The 20253-nt window shown below is 52.0% G+C and overlaps 6 protein-coding genes across 6 annotated transcripts; 2 read left to right on the top strand and 4 right to left on the bottom strand.

Annotated features, from left to right (window-relative positions):
• Positions 1-452: 452 nt before the first annotated feature.
• BO95DRAFT_394739 (uncharacterized protein) lies at positions 453-4913 on the bottom strand. Its single transcript, XM_025583702.1, has 3 exons — positions 4674-4913; positions 4109-4560; positions 453-4002 (listed from the first exon to the last, which is right to left on the bottom strand). The coding sequence occupies exons 1-3, from the start codon at positions 4679-4681 to the stop codon at positions 491-493; spliced, it is 3972 nt and encodes a 1323-aa protein (XP_025439837.1). The 5' UTR covers positions 4682-4913; the 3' UTR covers positions 453-490.
• Positions 4914-6536: 1623 nt separating this feature from the next.
• Positions 6537-7296, bottom strand: BO95DRAFT_213836 (uncharacterized protein). The gene has a single exon (XM_025581133.1). It carries the CDS (start codon positions 7222-7224, stop codon positions 6841-6843), a length of 384 nt encoding a protein of 127 aa, XP_025439836.1. The 5' UTR covers positions 7225-7296; the 3' UTR covers positions 6537-6840.
• A 1113-nt stretch (positions 7297-8409) lies between these two features.
• On the top strand, positions 8410-9583 carry fbp1 (fructose 1,6-bisphosphate 1-phosphatase; the record flags this gene model as incomplete). Its single annotated transcript, XM_025588312.1, has 2 exons — positions 8410-8525; positions 8644-9583. 2 exons carry the CDS (start codon positions 8410-8412, stop codon positions 9581-9583), a joined length of 1056 nt encoding a protein of 351 aa, XP_025439835.1.
• A 614-nt stretch (positions 9584-10197) lies between these two features.
• BO95DRAFT_445315 (H(+)-transporting V0 sector ATPase subunit a) lies at positions 10198-13112 on the bottom strand. The gene is made up of 2 exons (XM_025587122.1): positions 11335-13112; positions 10198-11278 (listed from the first exon to the last, which is right to left on the bottom strand). Exons 1-2 carry the CDS (start codon positions 12775-12777, stop codon positions 10379-10381), a joined length of 2343 nt encoding a protein of 780 aa, XP_025439834.1. The 5' UTR covers positions 12778-13112; the 3' UTR covers positions 10198-10378.
• BO95DRAFT_213684 (uncharacterized protein) lies at positions 12878-13293 on the top strand. Its single transcript, XM_025581132.1, has one exon. The coding sequence runs from the start codon at positions 12979-12981 to the stop codon at positions 13210-13212; it is 234 nt and encodes a 77-aa protein (XP_025439833.1). The 5' UTR covers positions 12878-12978; the 3' UTR covers positions 13213-13293.
• Positions 13294-13616: 323 nt separating this feature from the next.
• BO95DRAFT_213649 (proteasome activator BLM10) lies at positions 13617-20129 on the bottom strand. Its single transcript, XM_025581131.1, has 4 exons — positions 19819-20129; positions 19224-19739; positions 13782-19173; positions 13617-13724 (listed from the first exon to the last, which is right to left on the bottom strand). Exons 2-4 carry the CDS (start codon positions 19652-19654, stop codon positions 13662-13664), a joined length of 5886 nt encoding a protein of 1961 aa, XP_025439832.1. The 5' UTR covers positions 19655-19739; positions 19819-20129; the 3' UTR covers positions 13617-13661.
• Positions 20130-20253: the final 124 nt, after the last annotated feature.

Below are 20253 nucleotides of genomic sequence, written 5' to 3'. Positions count from 1 at the left end.
GTGCGACTCACAGTTTGGAAAACAAGACGTCCGGAATCAAGACGCTGTAAAGATGATAGATCAATCAAGGTCCACTGGAGCAATGAAAGGTAGGCGAGAGTAAGAAAGAAAAGGTACCGTGGGGAGGAAAGGTGATTGAGGGGGAGCGAGTGTGTTAAATAATGACTGACACCCGACCTGGCTTTTCTACGGAGAGGAGTTTAGGTTGAGGATTCGGAAGGAAAGCTCTAGAAGATTTAATTTCAATGCCGGGTCGTGGGACTCAAGGTCACGTGCGAAGGCGGTCGGCCACATCGCCTAATTGCTGCCATTCTGCCTCAAACTTGCCTACGGAGACTACTCAGTAAACCTCCATAGATCCGTCGATCCATCAATCAATCAATTCAGTAACGAGCGAATGTGGGGTATCTTATAGCAATCAAACAGAAAAAGGAAAAGAAAAAAAAAAGTAACTCAAGGCAATACCGGTCCAGCCTACCACTTCTTTTACTCATGCCTGCTCCAACTGTTCAATATCATCCCACCCATTCTCTGCAATGAGTTGCTCCTTTACCCGCTCCCGTAATCCTTGGATCTGACTTCCAAGCGCTTCAGCCCACTGACCTTCCACTGTAGCAACCTTATCCTTCAGGTCACCGGTCAATGTACGCTCTTCGTCTGCTCTGAGCGCTTGCAGCTCTTGTAGGACCTTGGTCTCCGCCTCGCCCTGGCAGATGCGCTCGGCTTCCACGAGACTGCAGTTCGCTTTCATCACCGCCGACTTGACCTCGTGCAACAAGCAGAACAGGTTGATCTGCGACTCAATGTACTGGTAACTGGATTTCTCGGCATGCGAGACAAGCGTGTAGAGATATTGCAGCGGATGCTGGTGGTAACTGGGGTTCTCATCATATTCATTGACGGGGATCTGAACCAAAAAGCCACGGACATCCTCCGGGATCTGCTGGACCAGGGCGAGAAGAGGCGGAGCAATGTCCCAAAAGGCAGACAGCTGGATTTCCACCCCTCGAGCCACGTTCTCCTCAATCACATCCAAGAATGACTCCAGGCGAGCCAAGGCACTGGCCTCGTGATTGACTCGACGGTCCAGTGCGTCTTTCTGAAAGAAGGCACGGGTTTCAAGCACCTTCTCATCGTTCCCAGCTTGCTTATATGGCAGCAGAACCACTGCCTTGTACTTCTCATCCCGATCACTGATGAGTTCAAAGACTTCGCGGTGTAGATTTTCTCTGGCCTCAAAGAGCCACTTGAGTTGGGTGAGCTTCTCCAGGAGTTCTGGTTTCTCGTCACCTTCCTCCTGTGTTTGGTCTGGCGTCCCACACCGCGCGTCGTCAAATAGCTTGCTGCGTAACTCGTCGATGCAAGATGTCGCGCGTTCGATTCGGTCTCTCAGTATCGCGCGCATCGGCTTGAAAACCGATTCTTGAAAATCATCTAACTGTCTTTGCACAACCTCTCTCTCAAGGGCGTCTTCCTCCACCAACAAAGCTGCTTCGGCTTCTGCGGCCTCCGCGAACGTGATACTACCTTGTTGGATCTCGCTCTGAATGTTGGCCTTAAACTGTCGACGACCATCCTTGACTCGGGTTTGGTGCTTCTGAAATAGGACAGCCACCTCGGTCTCATGGCGTTGCCGAGTAGCTTTGATCTCAGATATATCGGTAATGGATCGAACCAACGTCCGATAAGTTACAAGGTCGGGGTGACTATTATTCACAGCAGGATAATGTCGGGGGTAAGGTGGCGGTAGGGTAATAAGCCTCGAAACATCCATCTTCGACCTCTCTTCACGCCGTTCGAGACGGCCAATGCCATTGCGGCTCGGATGAACCGGCATTTCAGGCTCCTCATGCCACCCGACCTTCTCAAGAGGATATTCATCAGGACCGTAAGTTATGCGTTGGCCGGTTGAATCCTGGTCACCGCCGGAAAGACTCTGGCTTTCTTCAAGGAGCAAGGCCTCACGCGGCAGACCCATGTATTTGCTCTCCCTCTTTGACCGCTGTACTCTTCTCTCCCCTCCTTCACTACTGGAGCCAGTTTTCGATTCCCACCAACGACTAGGAGCACGTCCTCGGGAGCTCATCTCGTCATTGCTGAGACCCAGGCTGGCAATCGGCGAGAGACACGGCTGGTAATTGTTCCACCAAGCAGACTCGGGCCGAGATTGAGGAATGTCCAGCTTGGGCTTGGGGACTGCTACGTTGGATACCCTCTTGGGGGGCATTACAGGAGCGATAGCAGGAGCCATTTGGGTTGTCTGCAAGGTCTTCGGTGGCAACTCGAACAGTTGCCGAACCACCTCATCCACGTCAAAGGAGCCCGTGTTCCAGACTTTAGCATATTTCTCGCGTCGGATCTGAGATTCCGCGATAATGAACTCCGTGAACAGTTGAAGTGCTTCCTTCTCGTCCACAGCATCCGCCTCTTTCTCAATGAAAACCTGATGCCTTTGCGTCGCGTTTCGGAGGAACTCATCATCGCGCTTGATGACCGAGTCCAGAGAGGGGCCTTGCTGGGCTGAGAGGCGGCGCGGTGCCAGAGGCGGTACGGCGGGAACACTGTCATTTGGCAAGTGCAGGATATGTGACACTGGACGCTCATCTTTGGCTCTCGACTGAGATGGCGATCGTTCCTGTCTCGGCTGAAGTGGAGGTGTTGGAAGGGTTTTTGACGGGAGCGCCGGCGACGTTCGCTTCGATCGTTCCGTACCCGGCGAGAATGGCGGAGTCTGTGCATACCCAGCCGGGGCTCCTAGCGGGCTCGGCTCAGCTTTAGGAGTCGAAAATGGGGATCGATTCGAAAACAGGCCTCCAGAAGACGCTCTGGATCTGGATGGCACTTGCTGCTGCATTTCGGAGCCCACACTGCGCGTACTGCGTGGCGTGATTTTGGCTGAAACCTGGTGTGGTGTTCTCTCCGATACACCGTTGGTGTCCTCTAAGACCAAGTTGGACGGTTTTATCTTCTCCAGTGCTTCAGCCCACGGGTTACTGCTCATGGACACCGCACTGAGATCGTCCAGGACTTGACTCTGCCGGTTCCTGCGTTCGATCCGTCTCTCGCGAATGCCCTTGGCGTTGGGATCTTTGATGGCCGGGCTTCGAAAAAGACCACCGCTGACAGAGCTTTGTGCTGTTTGAGAAGTATCATGCGATGTTGAACTGCTGCCAGAGGCAGTATTCATAGTATCTATACTCAGGGGCATCTTCTCGTTCTTCGGCCTGACTACTGAAATGGTTTCGTCCACCCAGCCAGCAGGTGTTGGTGGTATGCTATCGAGAGTGGTTCCTAGAGGCGGAGGCGCCCGCGCTTTCCCGGTTCTCGCAGGGACTTGCTGAGTGCGCGCAGACGACACATCAGACAGCCCGTTCACACTTTGTGACCTTGTGCTCGGCGGAGGACCTGGAGGAGGTGGAGGGAGGGGCATTCCTGGCTCCCAGCCTTGTGTTGGAGGTGACCGACTTCGAGTTTGACTGTGAGCTCTGGATGAGCTCGTGCTGCTCACCACAGGTCCCGCCGAGACGGCTCTTCGTGAAGCTGGAGGACGACCTGCATCGTCCATGCCGTCCAACCCTGGCAAATGACTGCCATTATTTGATTGCGAGGCCCGCAGACCCTCCGGTGAGACGACGACATACGGTCTCGGCCCTATTGATGCGGCAACCTGGTCCTGGTAAGGCTCTCCTCTGCTACGAGACGATGACCTGGATCCTGCTAGACTCTGCGGTAGCGGGGGTGGAGGAGGCAGGGAGACTCGTCGGTTTCGGCCTGATTCGTTTCCTACGAACATAGATATCGGGCGCGCCCGTGGAAGACGACGCTGTTGAAACTCCGAAGCTTGATCCATGCTCGGGCGCAATGCTCCTGTGTTCGAAGAGGTAGCACTCGGGGATGTCGAGCCCAAGGAGGAGGTGTTATGGCTGACATTATCTCTGGATTGCTGCTGGTGCTGATGACTTGGGGGCGAGTATGGAGGTGGTGGTGGTGACAACGATACATCTGCAACGATCACATTAGGCCTTTTTCAACTCCGGACTGGAACTGCCCACATTATCTATAGCTACAATGATAAAGAGGGGCATGGAATATAGAACGGGGATCAGACCTGAGTGAGGCCCCGATGAACGTGGCTGGGGCACAATCCTCAGCATATTATTTGCCTGAGGATAACTCTGTTGCCCCGGGTTCACTGAGGAATGTCCCACCGGGCCCCAGTCCTGGGGGTTATAGGGCACGTTATACTGCCGGGACGACATGGGCGAAGATCCGAGGGCGAGTCCTCCAGGAGAAGCCACTACAGGAGACTGGCCGTGGGTGAACGGACTCGACAGAGATGTCGTTGAAAGAGGCGCAGGGGAATATGCTGCCCCCAGACCAAGCCCAAGACCTTGGAACTGACTATTGTTCAAGGCTGTTGTCAAAGGAGGAGGCTGCACCGCATGCTCGCGACGACGGGGTGAGATTTGGTTGCTGTTGCTGTGATGGGGACTCGGCCAGCTGCTCAGAGGTTGTGCACCAGACGCCAGCTCGTCGCCAGCATTGCTCGAAGACTGCCAACTATCGAGAAGGCTGTGATCAGCAACCCTCGGACCCTCGCAGCAGGAGATTGCCAAAGGGAGGAAACCGCGGGGTGATGGGTGAGTGAGGAGAGTGGGAGAAGCCAAGCACACCTATTCATACTCGTAACCGATCAAGAGGGCGATAGCCATGGCTGGGGAGCTGCGTGCAGGGCAAGATTACGGTCAAGCGTAGACACGAAGGAGGCGAGCCGACCAGACAATACGATAGGTGGTGGAGAGAAAGTCAAAGGGCTGAAGGGCCACAGGAGAATTCTATTCTTTGCAACAAGTTAGTCTCCAAGCCAAACGCGGGCCCCAGTGGCAGGGATTCGTCGACCGGTCCAGTTTGCGGCCGTCATCGTGGGTTTGGGATCCACAGAGAAGAGAGGGGGGAAAAGCAAGAAGATGAGATAAAGGACAAGAATAGAACATCAGGAGACGCATGGGTCCAGGGACAAGCATGAATGTGACGAGAGATGCAGCTGAGGCGGGTTGAATCACAGCCGGCGCGATCACTGGCGCTTACCCTCGCGCTCTTGCAACACTCGACAACCACTCACAGGGGGAGAGAAAGTGCCAAGGGTCTGTTCTTTTGGCCAATTCCAACTCCTCGTCCGACCCCAAGTGCTACAAGGAAATACAAATTAGGAATGATTAGGTATAGTCAGTGTCAGAAGATTCTATTTTAATCTCAAATCACAAGCTTTTGACTAATGCACTCTAAGAAATCTAGATGAATCTGACATTTGACAGCCCTCGCATCTTGCTCAGCTGCTACGCTAGTTCAGAGACGGGCGCCAGTCTTCTTGTCTTCGAGATTGCGTATCCTAGAAGTCACTGAACGCTATATTAGCATTTGATCAAGTCACTCATTCGAGATGCAGAAACGAGAAAAAGAAAAAAGTAACGAGTCTTCTCCATTTCAGATAAATGCCCTGTCACAGGCGGTGGTCATCAAGGTATTTCTTTATGTTGACCGTCGTGATATATAAAGAATAAATCATCATTGGAAAAGAGGTGCTAAAGGACAAAAAGGGATCGAGTTCGGCTTACATTCATCTTGGGGAAGGTTGGAGCTCAAACTCAGTCAACATCAAGACCATGTCAAGCTCCAACCTCAGGACCAAAGACTGAGGTCACGGCTACACGGATACCTGCTCAGTTTATTAGTCCTGAGCGTGGTACGTGAATGAGATGATCATGAAGCACGGCGACGAGTCAGTCATGACAGGTGTCGTCTCGGCCAGCAAAGCAGGCTTGGACATATGCTTGTCTTTGTTTTATGTCGTATCATCATGCAAGGAAGCCAGGCAAAGGGAAGAGGCAGTGTGACATACTTAGACCTCTTTCTCCCAGGCAGGGCTGACCCAGGCACACTGGAATTGACAATATCTATCAAGTTGCGAGTCAGCTACGTCCAGTAGAGATTCGAGATGCAAAGATTCTCGCAACAACCATATCAGAAATGCATGAATGGTTAAAAAAAAGATGTTGTCTGCATGGATAACTCCAATAAGACTCGTCATCTAAGGGAATCATCATTGTGTTGGGGACGGAACGGACAAAAACCAGGCTATAATTACCTTTTGATATTCGATGGCAGGTGTTACTATGCGTGGCCTATGATTACTTCTCGAGATAATCAGCCTCAGGCTTTACATCAACGCTGACACAATGTGTGCTTTGAGCGAGTATCTCAGTGGGCGAGGTTTTCTAGGCCTGCCACAAAAAGGGCATATCCATCATGACCGGACGCTATGTCTTAACGCCGTCGGAGCCCAGTGCCGTTTCATCTTCGAAAGTCGCATCTGAAGAGACAAGGAAAACGTGGATGGCTTACCCTCTTGGCTGCATTCGCAAGCATTGCCTGTGATATAAAAACCTGTGAGAATCTTTTGAACCGTTAGCCAATGCCAAGTTGATTCATGAGGGTTGACAAGCAAAGAGTAGTGTAAATTGAATCAGATTTAGCCATTTGATTTCGTCCAGGACCCGAAGGCCTCAGTCGGTAATTTCCAGCGTATTTAAACGTTTAGAGCATCATATGAATAGTGGAATAAGGGGCAGTGCCAGGAATGGGGGAGATGCACATACCATTAGTGATGATGTTAGAAGCGAGTCGTGGTCGAAGTGAAGCTAAGAGGTAAGTGTTCTGTCGACTGATTAGCACCATGCCAACAGCTCGGCTGTGGTCAAGAAACAAGATCAAGTCCTTCGCAAATGCATCAGACTGACGTGCAAACAAGTGAGTTTTCATTCCCCGGATGGGTCAAAGACTCTAGTTTGAAATGTGGTTGTAGGTATCATCATAGAAGGATGATGGGAGAATGGGATGAGGGGTGATCTCGATGCTGGAGTAGCACTTACCAAAAAAAAAAATCCTGTTCAGCGAAGAACCAGATGTGTCAGTCCCAAATGTGCATGGTGAGCAAATAGTTCTACAAGCTGTGTCATATCTGAAGCCACGATCATAATAGGCAGACAGACATTGCAACAGAGAATGTTGTTGTGATGGGAGAAAAAGCCAAAAAAGAAAAGCGAGTTGAACTTTTTTAAAGCTCTCCCGCCCGGAGCCAATTTTTACCGAGGAGTTAGCCTGCCTGCATGCGGTTAGTCGGCGTAAGCGAGATGCGCGTCGGCTGCTTAGGTCAGCCTCGGCCATTCTGCCGGTGCAGCCTTCATAACTGGCAGGCGGAACGTGGAGCGGTCAGGCCTGGACTCGAGGATGTTGAGGATCCTGGCAGGGAAAGATAGCCGAGACTCTCTCAGTCTTCCAGTCGGGTCTCGACTCATTTCTTTCTTTCTTTCTTTGAATAGTTCGGAATAGTTCGATGCGGGCTGATCAATCTCCGCGTGTCTGCTGACCTGCCCAAACCCACTTCAGTGCTCCCTTCAAACGCGAGGATACGAGTATTTTTCCTTCCACCTATTGATGTTGTTTTGTTACTTGATGTCTGGATTATGACTGAAGAATTTACTAGTTTTGGGTCGAACCATTGCCGGTTGACCGAACTGCTGTTCCTTTTTGAGTGCTGGAAACAACAATCGAGAGTCGATTGCGGTGGCAAGAATGTCCTGCCCCTGGGATGGACACAGTAGTTTATTAACAGTAGTCAGTAAACAATAGCGAAGCTCAACATGCACTGATCAATTGTAGAGCTCCAGAGTCTGGACTCTCAGTTGGCCCATGGCCCAGCTGGCTATACATACACAGTACTCTCTCGGTGACGCGGGGAAAGTCGGGGGTTTGTTGCTGCTTACTTGCTTAGCCCTTCGGGCAGCCGGACAGGGACTGAAGGGAAAACTCGGGCTGCGACCGAAAGCGGAGAAGAGACGGGGGAATGACGAAAACTATCCCCATTTCAGTCATTCCAGTCATTGCGTCAATTGATAGTCTTTTCCCATCCGGTTTGTTCAAGTGACGTTAGCCAGAACCACTCCTTCCTCCCTCTCCGGCAAAAGATTGCTCCTTTTAAAGTCCGGCCAATGTTCCTCTGCTCAACTCCTTCACGTACTCTTCTTATTTTCTAAAAACACTTGCTTGGATCAATTCCTCTCTCTCTGTGACTTCCCATCTTCTCTCGCCTCGAAACCCCACTTCCATACATATACATATTCCCCAAAATCACCCCTCCTTCGGCACCACCCCTCTCCCCCAATCCTCAGTCCTTCAAACGACTATCTCCGTATCTTCCTGCTTTCTCCGTTGAACCGAGGTTGCAGTTTACTTAAGACCAGTCTCAATTCCTACTTCGCCGGAATCGGAAGTTTATAGTTGCGCAGCTCTCTCTCGCTCTACTACCTTTCTCAACTCACTCCCCCACATACACACGCACATCCATACATCATGGCTTCTGGTGCTCCCCCGGTTGGACAGGAAAACATCAACACCGACATCGTCACCCTCACCCGATGGCTCACTGAAGAGCAGGCCAAGGTCCCCGAGGCCACCGGTGACTTCACGTGAGTTTTTGTCCCCCCCACGCGGCTTCCTCCCCTCTTCCCCTCCCGGCATGTGCGCGCGCGCATAACTCCCAGCAACCTTGCCAAGCCAAACACTGAACACTCCAAACTCGTACAGACTTCTCTGCCACGCTCTGCAATTTGCCTTCAAGTCGATTGCCTACTACATCCGTCGCGCCTCGCTGATCAACCTGACGGGGCTGGCGGGCTCGTCCAACACGACGGGCGACGATCAGAAGAAGCTTGACGTCATCGGCAATGACATCTTCATCGCGGCGATGAAGGGGTCGGGCAAGTGCCGGATCCTGGTCTCCGAGGAAGAGGAGGAGACGATCATCTTCGACGAGCACCCGGACGCGCGCTACGCGGTGGTGTGCGACCCGATCGATGGCTCCTCCAACCTGGACGCAGGCGTCTCGGTGGGCACCATCTTCGGCATCTTCCGCCTGCCCGACGAGGTGCTGGGCGCCGGCAAGCAGGTGACGGCCAAGGACCTGCTGCGCGCCGGCACGGAGATGGTCGCTTCCGGGTTCACCATGTACGGCGCCTCGGCCCAGCTGGTCATCACCATGCGCAACGGCACCGTCAACGGCTTCACCATGGAGAACTCCCTGGGCGAGTTCATCCTCACCCACCCGGACATGCAGCTGCCCGCCAAGCGCGCCATCTACTCGGTCAACGAGGGCAACAGCATGTACTGGGACGACTGGTGCAACGCCTACTTCCACTCCCTCAAATTCCCCGGCGAGGGCCAGAAGCCCTACAGCGCCCGCTACATCGGCTCCATGGTCGCCGACGCCTACCGCACCCTCCTCTACGGCGGCGTCTTCGCCTACCCCGCCGACAAGAAGAGCCCCAAGGGCAAGCTCCGCATCCTCTACGAGTGCGCCCCCATGGCCATGCTCTTCGAGAACGCCGGCGGTCTCGCCGTCAACTCCCGCATGGAACGTCTCCTCGAGGTCGTCCCCGAGCACATCCACGACCGCAGCGGTGTCTTCCTCGGCTCCAAGGACGAGGTCCAGAAGATCATCGACACCTACAACCAGCACAAGAAATAAATTCTTGATTAAACAAAAAACGAATAATTAAATACCCCACTGCAATCAAATGGGTACGGTGCTCCGGGGCTGGCCAGGGAGTTCTTCTTCAGCATGTCACGAGTTACGTTGTAATTAAGGATACGCTCTAAAAACAATTGAAATCCAAGAAAAACATTTCAAAATATCTAGCGTCCTTTCAGTTTACTGTAGCTATCTTCACCCAGCTATCTTAATCCCGGAAGTGAATAAGTGGTTAGCTTGTACTGGCATGAGCAAGTAGTCGTTATCACCTTTTTGGAGCATTTCCTTCGTCCTCCGCCGTTATATATTTCCACCAATGAGAAACGACTTGTTTGAATCGGCCCTCTCAGCCAGCCCTCCCCTCTCTTCCTAAAATTGGTCTCACTTTCCAATCATGACCAGGCGTGTACGTCCCAGGGAATCAGTAATGTTTGTTTACTTAAACGTCGGCTCAATCCTGGTTTTTGGTTTTGAAAAGAGAGATCGACAGCAGTGGGGGATGATGTCACCTATCCCACTCTCTACTACCCACCCGTTCATCCGCCATCCAGAAAGGCAGAAGTTGATGTAGGGAGTACACAGTCTAAGGGAGCAATAGTTCCTACGATCTGATTGCAAGTATCGTATCGTATGCTCTAGTTACTAACCCGAGCGAGTAAACGGTCTAATCCAAGACAAGACGCTAGCTAGGAACAGAGGACACACACGGAAAAAACGAAAGGAATGTACAGTACAATCTGCGACTGTGATCAACAGATACAGACGACCACCCGACCAAAAGAAAAAAAGAAACTAATCCACCGGATCCTCCTCGAGGAGGGTCTTGAAGCTGAACGGGCTGAACGGCAAGCCTTCGCCCATGAAATGCTTGCTCATGGCTTCGACCCAGTGCAGACGGAGTGAGTGCAGCATGGCACTGGTGCCTTCCATGACACACAGAATCGCGATGGTCAAGGTGAACCAGAGGTAGAAGGTGACCACGATCATGAGGACGCGCATGGTGCCGGACTCCTGCTTGAAGGCGCCGCCGATGGTCATGTCCCACAGCACGATGGACAGCTGCTGGTGGGCCAGGGAGAGCGCCCACAGACGCAGGTACGACGCGGTGTGGGAGATACAGTTCAGGCAGAACTCGATCGTGTGGATCACCTGGTGGATCATGATCTCGGAGAAGTCGAACTCCTCGTGCTCCTCGTCGCCGATATCCTGGGCGATCATCGCCACTCCCTCGCCGTCGCTGGCCAGGCTGTCGCGGCCTCCGGGGGCGCGGCCATCCAGGTCACCGTCATCTTCCAGTGCGCTAACACGAGACTGCTCGCCGAGACCCCGGTATCCGAGAGCCCGAGCACGGTTGTGCTCCCAGCGGAGGTAGAATGGCTTAAAGAAAAGCATGATGGGCACCTGAATGACTGCGAGGAGCAGAAGAACGACCTGAACACCAGCTTGGCCAGGATACAGTTGCTCCTCGACAGTTCCAGGGCTGAGGAACATGAAGATGAGCATGTTCAAGAGACCCGGAGGGGACTGTCCACGAGCGTCCCAGTCCACAGACCACTTGTAGAGGATGGTGAGGACGAGGTAACCGAAGATAGACTGGAAGAAGATCATTCCCGGGATGAAGTTACCAAAAACATCGACCTTGGACTTGAAGTGACGCGCATTGACATATTGCAGGCATAGAGCGTAAGTCATCTGCCGAGAGTTAGAACAAAAGTCGTTATCAGATGGATCAAAGGACAAGTACTTACATGGGACCAACCGAGAACGATACTCATCTTCATCTTCAAGCTGTTGGTGAAAAGCAGGGAATTCTCCGCGCCGTGCCAGTTCCAGTCGAGACCGAACGGATAGCGATCGCTGCCCTTCAGCGCCGCGTTCACAGTCTGTCCTTGCTGGATGTCCTCAGGCCACTTCCAAGCACTGGAGAAGATAGTGAATGACTTGGAGAAGATGTCGTTGTAAATGAGACCCGTGTACATGGAAAAGATACCCATCATCAACATGATGTAACGGCCGTAGAAAGCCATGTACGTCAATTCATCCAACTTCGTCTTCTGCAACTTGCGTTCCCAGAAGATCATCGCAGAGGCCGCCAAGAACATCAGTGTACCATGACCGAAGTCACCGAACATGACTGCGAACAGGAAGGGGAACGTAACGACAGTGTAAAGACCGGGGTTGACTTCGGAGTACTTGGGAATACCGTAGGCATTGACAATAGTCTGGAAGGCCTCGGTGAACTTGTTCGTGCGCATGTAGGTTGGGGGCGTCTTGTTGGTTCGAATTTGGTTGACAATAGTGGGCACGCTCAATCCAGCACGGTCGTTGACATCCTGCAAGGTCGACTTGATCAAGGCCAATGAATTGGTCGGACACCAAGCCTCGGCAATGAGGGTCTTGCGAGCTTGATCGTAAGAGAACTTGTTAAGAGTATCATAAACTGCCTTCTCCTTCTTGACAATGATCATCCAAGCTGCGAGCGAGCGAGCGATCTGTGTAAGCTCCGCGTCGAGCGTGTTCTTCGTGTTGCGGAGGACGTTCCCAACGTCACTCAAGCGGGTGTTGACCTCGTGGATTTGGTCGCGTCTGAGTTCGCTGTTCTCATCGACATTGTACAACGAAGCGCCGAGAGACTCGGAAATCTTTCTGATCTTGGCGATGATACTCTTTCCATGGGCGAAGATGACGAACACGTTCTTGTGAGACTCCTCGTTGGTCGAGGGGTCGATGATGGCCTCGGGGATCTCAGACTGGTTCATATAGAGGTTACCACGCAGCGTACGCCACAAGATTCGCTCAAAGGCGCCAATCCGATCCCGGGGAATCACACCCGCCACGAAGCCGATATTCATCTCCAGGAAGGACTGTTGGCCCTGCGCATCGCCGTTGGTACCTTGGTGTTCGACGTCACGAAGTAGTGGGGCCTCGTCATTGTCGAAAGACTGGCGAATCTCTTCGGTGTGGCTGTGGGCGCGATCAAAGAAACCACCGGCCTCCCTCAGAACCCAACGCCACTCTGTGAGTTCCACCTCACGCTTCTTCAAGGTCTCGTAGCTATCGTTCAAAGAGGCAATCCGCTGTTCGAGGCTTTCGCTCCGTTCTGCCAGTTCATCGATCTCCGAAGCCAAGGGCGCTGCCAATGTATCCGAGAATTCAGAGGAGGATCTCATGGGGATGCTCGCCTTGTCCATCTGACTGTGGAAATAGCCTGGCACGAGAAACAAGTTAGTGTACCGCCTCAGCTTCCCGTTCTTGACTTCATCGTGTCACATACGCAGCTGTCTCTCCACATTGTCCAATCGACGGATCTCCTTTGTGAAGGTACGTTGGAAGGCATTGGTGTCGGGGTTGAGCTAGCGGCAGCCAGCCGGTCAGTCGAGTGACACCCGTAAATGAGAGATATAGATGAGACTTACATCTCTGAATTCAACCTGACCAAGTTCACCCAGAGCACTGACAACCTCTCTACCGATTTCATTGGCAATGTAAAGCTGGGTCAGGCTCATGTCCGAAGACCGGAAGAAGGTGTCCCTTGGAGCCATGGTGACGGGGGAAGCTGCCTGCAGCAGTACCTATCCACAGCAAGGGCTAAGTGCGCAGTGGCGCTGTTATCAGAGAATGTATAGAGTAGAGTAACGATAGAAGCTTTCGTATGATAACGAAACAGCTTTGAGCTAATGGAAAGAGCCCCGACGCCTGAGTTCGGTAGAAGCTCGATGATGCACTTGAGATCAAGCCCGGTTCGGAGAGCCGCGTGGCTGCTTCATGTCACATGACATGGAAGCCACCATTGTCAATTACTAAGATATGACTAATCGACTAAAGTCTGTTGTTACTGTGAGTACACTACTCCTAAAGGAGTTCGGACATGCGATGGAAAAGTAGTGCATCACGAGTCATCGATAATATTAGTGATTATTTAACCCCAATCATTGCCCATGCGGTCTTCAAACAGAAACGAATGTCTACTGTTACAACTACCTAAGGAAACGATGAAGTCATCAACCGAGCGTCGCAAAACAACCCTGTCAATTTGTCGTATATTCGTTCATTCACGCTTGGTGCAACAGCTGCATCATGCAAAGTAACTCTTCCAGAGCACACCAGAAAGATCCTCGAGCTGGTCCGACGTGAAGGCCTGTTGTGGCGATGTTAGCGAGAGTGACCTTACGGGAGGGTTTTGGCGATAGCTTACCTTCGCGTCAATGTGCCACGTATCTTGTCTGGTCTTCTTAAACTCACTGATAATAGACTTGACACTCGATCCGACAATGCCAGGGTCGCTAGCTGCTCGGACGCTCAGTGTGGTCAGAGCATCAGGCATCCACCTGGGCGGTGGACTGTTGTAGGGGAACGCTTGAATGAGCGCCCCAAGTCCCAGGACTGCACCGTGTCTAGAGATGATGAGTCGGGTGTGCTCTGGGGTCGGAGTACCAGCTCCAGAGGAGACTGGCGTTGAGATACCCGAGCGGAGTGCCTTGGGCTTCTTAGGAAGAGGGTTCTCAACCAAGACCTTAGTAAATCGCTTCTTCAGTCTGGCAACCATCTCTTCCCGGAGCGAAATAGGAGAGCAACGGATCATTCCAGACAGGGTGGCAGATGCTCCCACTCTCACCTCATGCTGCGGGTCTTCGAGCATGCTAGCCACGCACTCAAAAAGCTTGTCACGATCGCCCGCAGACAGTAAGAACAGACGACGGAAGTATATGATCTGAATGTTGATCATGACACGCAGACGTTGGTGCCATGAAGGAGATGTCTGCCCGATGTAGATGAGGGTTTTGATAAACTCCGAGTTATGCTCAGCGGGGTATGGAATGTTAGGCAGGTGACGGAAGACGTGGTAAGCCAGGGATTGGAGCTCTGGGTCTTCCTTGACATCCATCATGTGTAGAAGCTGCCCCGTGAACAGATCAGGGAAGAACGACACCAATTGTGTACATTCATGGGATGAAAGGGTGGAATCAAGCCACAGCAAAACGGTCTTGCATCCAGAAGTATAGGACGAAGGCGTTTGTTGGCCGGGTGTCCGGGCTTGCCGCCATGTCTCAATACGGCTGAAGACTTCACGAATCATCTTGGTAAAATCTTCGGTGGGAAGATAAGGATATGTACCCACGGAAGACGCGGACTGCTGCGCATCGAGAAGGCGTTTCAGGTCAGCGTAAGATTCATGATACCTGGTGCGGAAGATAGTTGCGAGGGTCTGTCCCATGGCTTCACGAACTCCCTTGTAAGGATGATCAAGATGTCCAAGGAAATCCTCGACAATCGGCTTCTCCATTTGGAAATGCCAACCTGCGTCAATGATTGACTGATGCAAGAGATTGATTTTCGAGCTTTCCTTGAATGCTGCATTGGTGCTCATGTCCAGCCGGAAACTTGCCAGCCAGTCGACGAGAGGCCAAGCTCTGCGTGGGTCTCGGCACTGTAGGATCATATGCAAGAAGGTTGTCCAGTAGCCAGAGTTTTCGGGAGTCAGGCCATCAGTGAAGATTTTCTGCACAATGGGAAAGGCATATTCCCAGACCAAAGTCCGCTTCTCCACGCTGGTATCGGCCACAGAGCTCACCAAAGCCCCGAGAATCTCTGCAGTAGCGCGATGTTGGTGTTTGTCACTGCCGTCCTCAAAGACAGCTTCGATTTCTTCCTGGATGTCTTTGAACGTAGCTGCTGTAAGCTCGTCACGGAGCATCAGCTCGAAGGCGTAGAGAAGCATCATTGCGCAGGGCATGCGGAACTTGTCAGCCGAAGGGTCTCGGGGTTCCTGCTTCAGATACATGAAGAACTTGGAGAACCAGGCTCTGTCGAAAAGTTTACCCATGTGCGCCCGAACCTTCCACTCGACTTCGTCATATTCGATATCACGTTTCACATTCGACTTGTACGCCGGCATACTATCTGCCCAAACAAGCCAACCAGGGAAATCATGATCAACGTAGTACTCCGCTTCTGGGTTAGCAAAGCTCGCCAAGTATTCTTTCGTCCAATTTGGATCGTCGCGCTTGGTTGCGACTTTGAGTTTCGAGGGGAAATGCTGGTGGCCAAGTATGTAATTTTTGTAATCGTGGCTGCAGATTGCCCGAACGTCTATCATCGTGAATAAAGCGATGAGAGCCTGTGAGTACATGCCGCGCAGTCCCGGGTGGTCATCAATCGAGCCTTGGGTCACGAGCTCAACCAGGTTTTCGCTTGCAACGTAGTCGAACCTAAGCCCCATAGTGATCACGATTGTGGCTGCTCGACTTGCGACTTTCCAATGAGATACCCTAGCAAGATTGACCAATTCCTCCGCCAAAGCTGCCTTCTTCTTCTCGATAAGGACGCGTTTCTTGTTGATAGCATCGCGCTTCTGATCAATCTCACCCTGGACGTCTTGACCCGGTGCAATCGACTCGATGATGTCTCGATCGAGAACGGCCATTCTTTCCATGGCACGCCCGTATTCCATGATTTGATAGACGGCACTTGAGCAGATTCTCTGCACAGATGGTTTGTCTACAGCGCTCGCGTCGATGAATGTTCGAATAAGAACGGGGGCGTACTTCCAGTGGCGCCCAACAGTTTTCGCGACACTCCCCAATAATAGGGAAAATAAGGCACCCTTGATACGAGCATGATCATTCTCCCGAATACCCTTTTGGAGAGCCTTCAAGAGAGGGGGAATCACTAGCAGACGGGATCCCCAGACAGCCTTGAGAGCCGACTCTCCTGCGCTTTGAGCGTTGCGTCGAGTTTCGGTATACAGAGATACGCAGGACTCGGCAATATCTAAAAGTAGAATCTCATCAAGCTTGGAACGGCGACGCGGGGCTGCGTTATGCCGAAGTCGTTGCAGATGATACACATTCGCCCTTCGTACGAGCAAAGGACGGGGATATTCCTTTCGCAGACCACTCATCTTGTAAGGATGGATGTCAGCCGCAAGAAGTCGAGTGACTCTGTCTAGGACATGTGCAGAACGTTCAATGCCAACGTCAACAAACCAAGAGCGGTAAGCCGAGTAAAGAGCTGCGAAGCATGGAACATCGTCCTCTTGCTTGTCGGACAGGAATCTGTGCACGTCGTGCAAGACCCACCCTGCCCTTTCTCTAATGTCATGAATGGCTGTGTACAGCTTATCATTCTCAGTCAAAGGATACCCAGTAGGGTAGGTGAAAGTATCCCTGACTGCGGAATCCTCAGAGCTATCAAGAGCCGAGTCGGGATCCTCATCATCGCTTGGAGCTTCTTTTGAGTCCGCCATCTGCACATCAGTCGACCCGTCGGAAAGCCCAGCCGATGTAGTTGTAGATGCAGCATTAGGGTCGAGAAGCACGGAGATACCGGAAAGAATGAGACGTAACAGCACCAGGTTCCGAGTCACCTCATCCGACCAGTCTTTACCGCTCCCATCACGCTTCACGCTGGAGGTCTCATCGGTCAGTGCTTTTAGCTGCTTCAGAGCAGACTCTGCCTGATTCTGGAAGAGTTCCACGGCAAACTCAAGTTCCTCGCGTTTCGGCACGTGCCATTTTACACTCAGTTTACAAGGATCTTGCTGATAGCTCCAGTGTTCGGGCTGTATGCCTTGAGCGACAACGTCAGGCTCGTACAGAGAGTAGTCCGATGTATATGTACCCGTTAGGTTGAGAAGAAGATGGTGTATGAAGTTGGAGATATGTACTGTGGGTATTCCCCGACATTTTTGCTGCATATAGACGGCTATATCGAAGAGCTCTTTCTTGTGAGCCAGTACGGCATCTCCGACATGAACGACGCACATGCTGAGCATGCTAACGTTCCACACCAGGCCACGGTCTCGAGGTAGGACATCTGTTCCTGTCGTTCTGGTCGACCCCGCACCATTGTCGTCAATCTCGGTACGAATGGCCTGCGTCAGTACGGGGATGAAGCGCTTCAGGGCCTTTGCAGGGTTCACTTTGCAGACTGAGTTACAGATGAAGGCCATTGCATCGCGAGCTTGATGAATCACATGGTTGGAGACGAAATCGACAACCTTGGACAAGGCGATATCATAGTATTCGGGGGATAGAGACGAAAGCAGTGGCATGAAGGTGGCCGGCAGGGTGTTCACAATGTTCTCTTCAGGAGAGCCATTCCGAACTCTACTCACGTCTGGCAGATTCTCCAGAAGTGTGAAGACACGACCCAAGAACGAAACAATGAAGTCTCCAAAGCCGCAGGTAGACGAGCGAAGAATCATCTCTTCAGTCTCATCGTCCAAGTCGGTATCATAGTTCAATTTGATGTCAACACCCTCCTCCTCCATGCGTTCCATCTCGCCGGTGATCCATTGCATTGCAAGCATGTTACAATTCACATCTTCTCTACCTTGGGTCAAGTCGGCCATGGGTATATTGTAGCAAGCAGCCTGAATGAATGACAAGGAGTGCAAGGACTTCTCCAGGTCATTGGCGTCAATTCCTGGTAGTGCGAGCCCCAGAAGAGTAGTCATATGGCAGCGGTAGCCCTTGGTTCTGGAGATGATGCGCGATAGAACTTGCAGAGCACGGAGAGAGGAGGTGGTCCGGTGAACTTCCACAAGTCCTTGCAGCGACGGGTAAATGCGCTGCAGAGCCCCGGGTAGGATGAGGTGGGGTTCTAGGAAGGCCAGGTTCTGCAGCGTAGACAAAGAGAAGCTCATGGCCGTGCCACTTTTGGCATAAATGCCCATGAATATCACGTCGCGCAGGCACAGCACGAAGCGACGTTTGAGAGGCTCAGTCAACCTGCGCTCCGGTGGGACCTCCATCTCGCCAGTTTGCTCGCGGTTCCAACGCATCACAAAGAAATCCGCCAGGTAGTACACCAACTGCGACAAGGTCTTTGTCCAGCCGCCAGAGTTAGACGGATGGAAGAAAGTCTCTACCGCCTGAACAAGGCCTTCGAGCTGGGTCAGGATCGACTCCTTAGCATCGAGGCATGCTGGTGACAGCGACATCACAATCCACCTAGCAATGTGATGTGCGACCGGATGCTTTCGTGTATCACGGTCAAGCATGATACCCAGCCCGGAAGAAATATCAACAAGAGCACTATAGGGAGAGGTTGACTGTCCCACCGGGATCTCTAGTAGTCGCAAAATAGCGGTGAAAATGAGCGAGGATTGATCCGGTGTAAAAATGCCGTGCTCCGAGAAGGGGATATGGCTGGCTGGTAGGGAATCCCGAGCAAGGCGAGAAAGGTAGTCCAAGAAAGTAATATCGAACGTCTTCGACCGACTAACCAGCGACCATAAATGGAAGTAGGTTGGCATATAGTGCTGAGGAAGCAGATCCTCTCTTGACTCGGGCGGGGGAGATGTAGGCAACATCAGGTTGATCAAGCCGACGACAACGAAGGCACCTTCTGAGAAGGAAGTCGTATAGTGAGGGAGGAACTCTTCGAGCATCGCCGGCAGTTCACATGGATCAATGTAAAGCTGAACGAAAGCACAGAGTTTGGTCAAAGTCTTGATGTTCCGTTTCAGATTCGATGAATGCACCAAGCCCGACTCGGTCGGCAGAACAAAGGATTTCAGCTCTCTATACAAAGGCTTCCAGTCCAGCGTTAGATCCTTGACGGGTCTCAGATAGTGCTTGCGCCTGCGAATGTCATTAGTGATGCGTGAAAGATTTGGAACAAGGGTGCATACTTGGTAAGCAGCATGAACATGCTCGCAAATCGTTCCGCAACATTGGGATCGATTCCCGGGGCGAGGGAGAGTTCATAGTACAGTTTCACAAGATTGACCCGTTGCGTCTGAGTAGGGTCGAACTTTAGTGACAGCCACCCTCTGAGCTCTCTTGTCCAGTGCACCGCGCCGGGACTGAAATCTCCAGCTTCCACTGCTATGTACAGTTGTCGGAGGATCTCGCGAAAGTTTTTATCCCGCTCTGGTTCGTCCTCGAGCGAGTATGGTAGATACTTGAAGTAAGGGTATGTGCGTGGGCGGACTCGCGCCTTAGGCTCACCGTCCCCATTCATGACCGCAGGCTCACCTCCTGGAGAGGTGGCTCGAGACAGGTGATGTGTATTGTGAAAGTTTTCGGATGTCAGAATGGGCTTAGAGTCTGAGTGGTCCATTGCTGTATAGAATATCGAGCGTTTATGTTCTCGTGGAGGATAATGAGGATAACGAGGATGGTGATGGTTCAGATGAGGTCGGGTTCTAGGGATTCGAGCTTGTTAGCTAGGCTTGATCGTAAACTTCAACCACGGAGAAGTTGAAGAGAGATTGAAGATCGCACATTACACATGGAGGTCGCGATTTAATGCTCAGGTGCAAGAATCGATGCCCAAACAACGACCTGCTGTCGGTTTGTTTCGCATATGCGTTTTAGGTGTGCTCCGCTAGTAAGGCGATCGGAAACCACGAGCTCCAGAATCGAAACAAAGAACGAGCTTAAAATGTACAGGAATGTTAAGGGAGAAGACTCTGAAGCCCAGTGATTGTGAGCACGAGCTTTGTCTGTGAGCGAGGAGCTTCGAATCCAAGGATGGGTAAAGATGGTAATAGTGTGGGTTGTGTAGGATATCTTGAAGCTCACGCGTAGCAGACTGAAGTTGGAGGTATCAGTGAGTCGGGTCTGGGTCAGTTTTGTCAGATCGGTGATGACATAATTCCACATAACGTAACGGCCGGCAGCCTAACGATGGGTCCGACTCCAGAGCGACCTACCACC

This window comes from Aspergillus brunneoviolaceus (genome assembly GCF_003184695.1).
Source record: "Aspergillus brunneoviolaceus CBS 621.78 unplaced genomic scaffold BO95scaffold_55, whole genome shotgun sequence".
Lineage (NCBI taxonomy): Eukaryota > Fungi > Ascomycota > Eurotiomycetes > Eurotiales > Aspergillaceae > Aspergillus > Aspergillus brunneoviolaceus.
This window is presented reverse-complemented; position numbering and strand designations above follow the sequence as displayed.

Excerpts from the sequence above, each read along its gene's own strand:
- BO95DRAFT_213684 (XM_025581132.1), top strand. The coding sequence starts at position 12,979 with ATGAGAGATATAGATGAGACTTACATCTCTGAATTCAACCTGACCAAG.
- BO95DRAFT_213836 (XM_025581133.1), bottom strand. The coding sequence starts at position 7,224 with ATGGCCGAGGCTGACCTAAGCAGCCGACGCGCATCTCGCTTACGCCGA.
- BO95DRAFT_445315 (XM_025587122.1), bottom strand. The coding sequence starts at position 12,777 with ATGGACAAGGCGAGCATCCCCATGAGATCCTCCTCTGAATTCTCGGAT. Across the intron at positions 11,279-11,334 it reads TCGTTCTCGGTTGGTCCCAT|ATGACTTACGCTCTATGCCT; the intron begins GTAAGTACTTGT and ends AACTCTCGGCAG.
- BO95DRAFT_394739 (XM_025583702.1), bottom strand. Across the intron at positions 4,003-4,108 it reads TTCATCGGGGCCTCACTCAG|ATGTATCGTTGTCACCACCA; the intron begins GTCTGATCCCCG and ends TGATCGTTGCAG.
- BO95DRAFT_213649 (XM_025581131.1), bottom strand. The coding sequence starts at position 19,654 with ATGGACCACTCAGACTCTAAGCCCATTCTGACATCCGAAAACTTTCAC. Across the intron at positions 19,174-19,223 it reads ATGTTCATGCTGCTTACCAA|GCGCAAGCACTATCTGAGAC; the intron begins GTATGCACCCTT and ends TGACATTCGCAG. Across the intron at positions 13,725-13,781 it reads CGTGGCACATTGACGCGAAG|GCCTTCACGTCGGACCAGCT; the intron begins GTAAGCTATCGC and ends TCGCCACAACAG.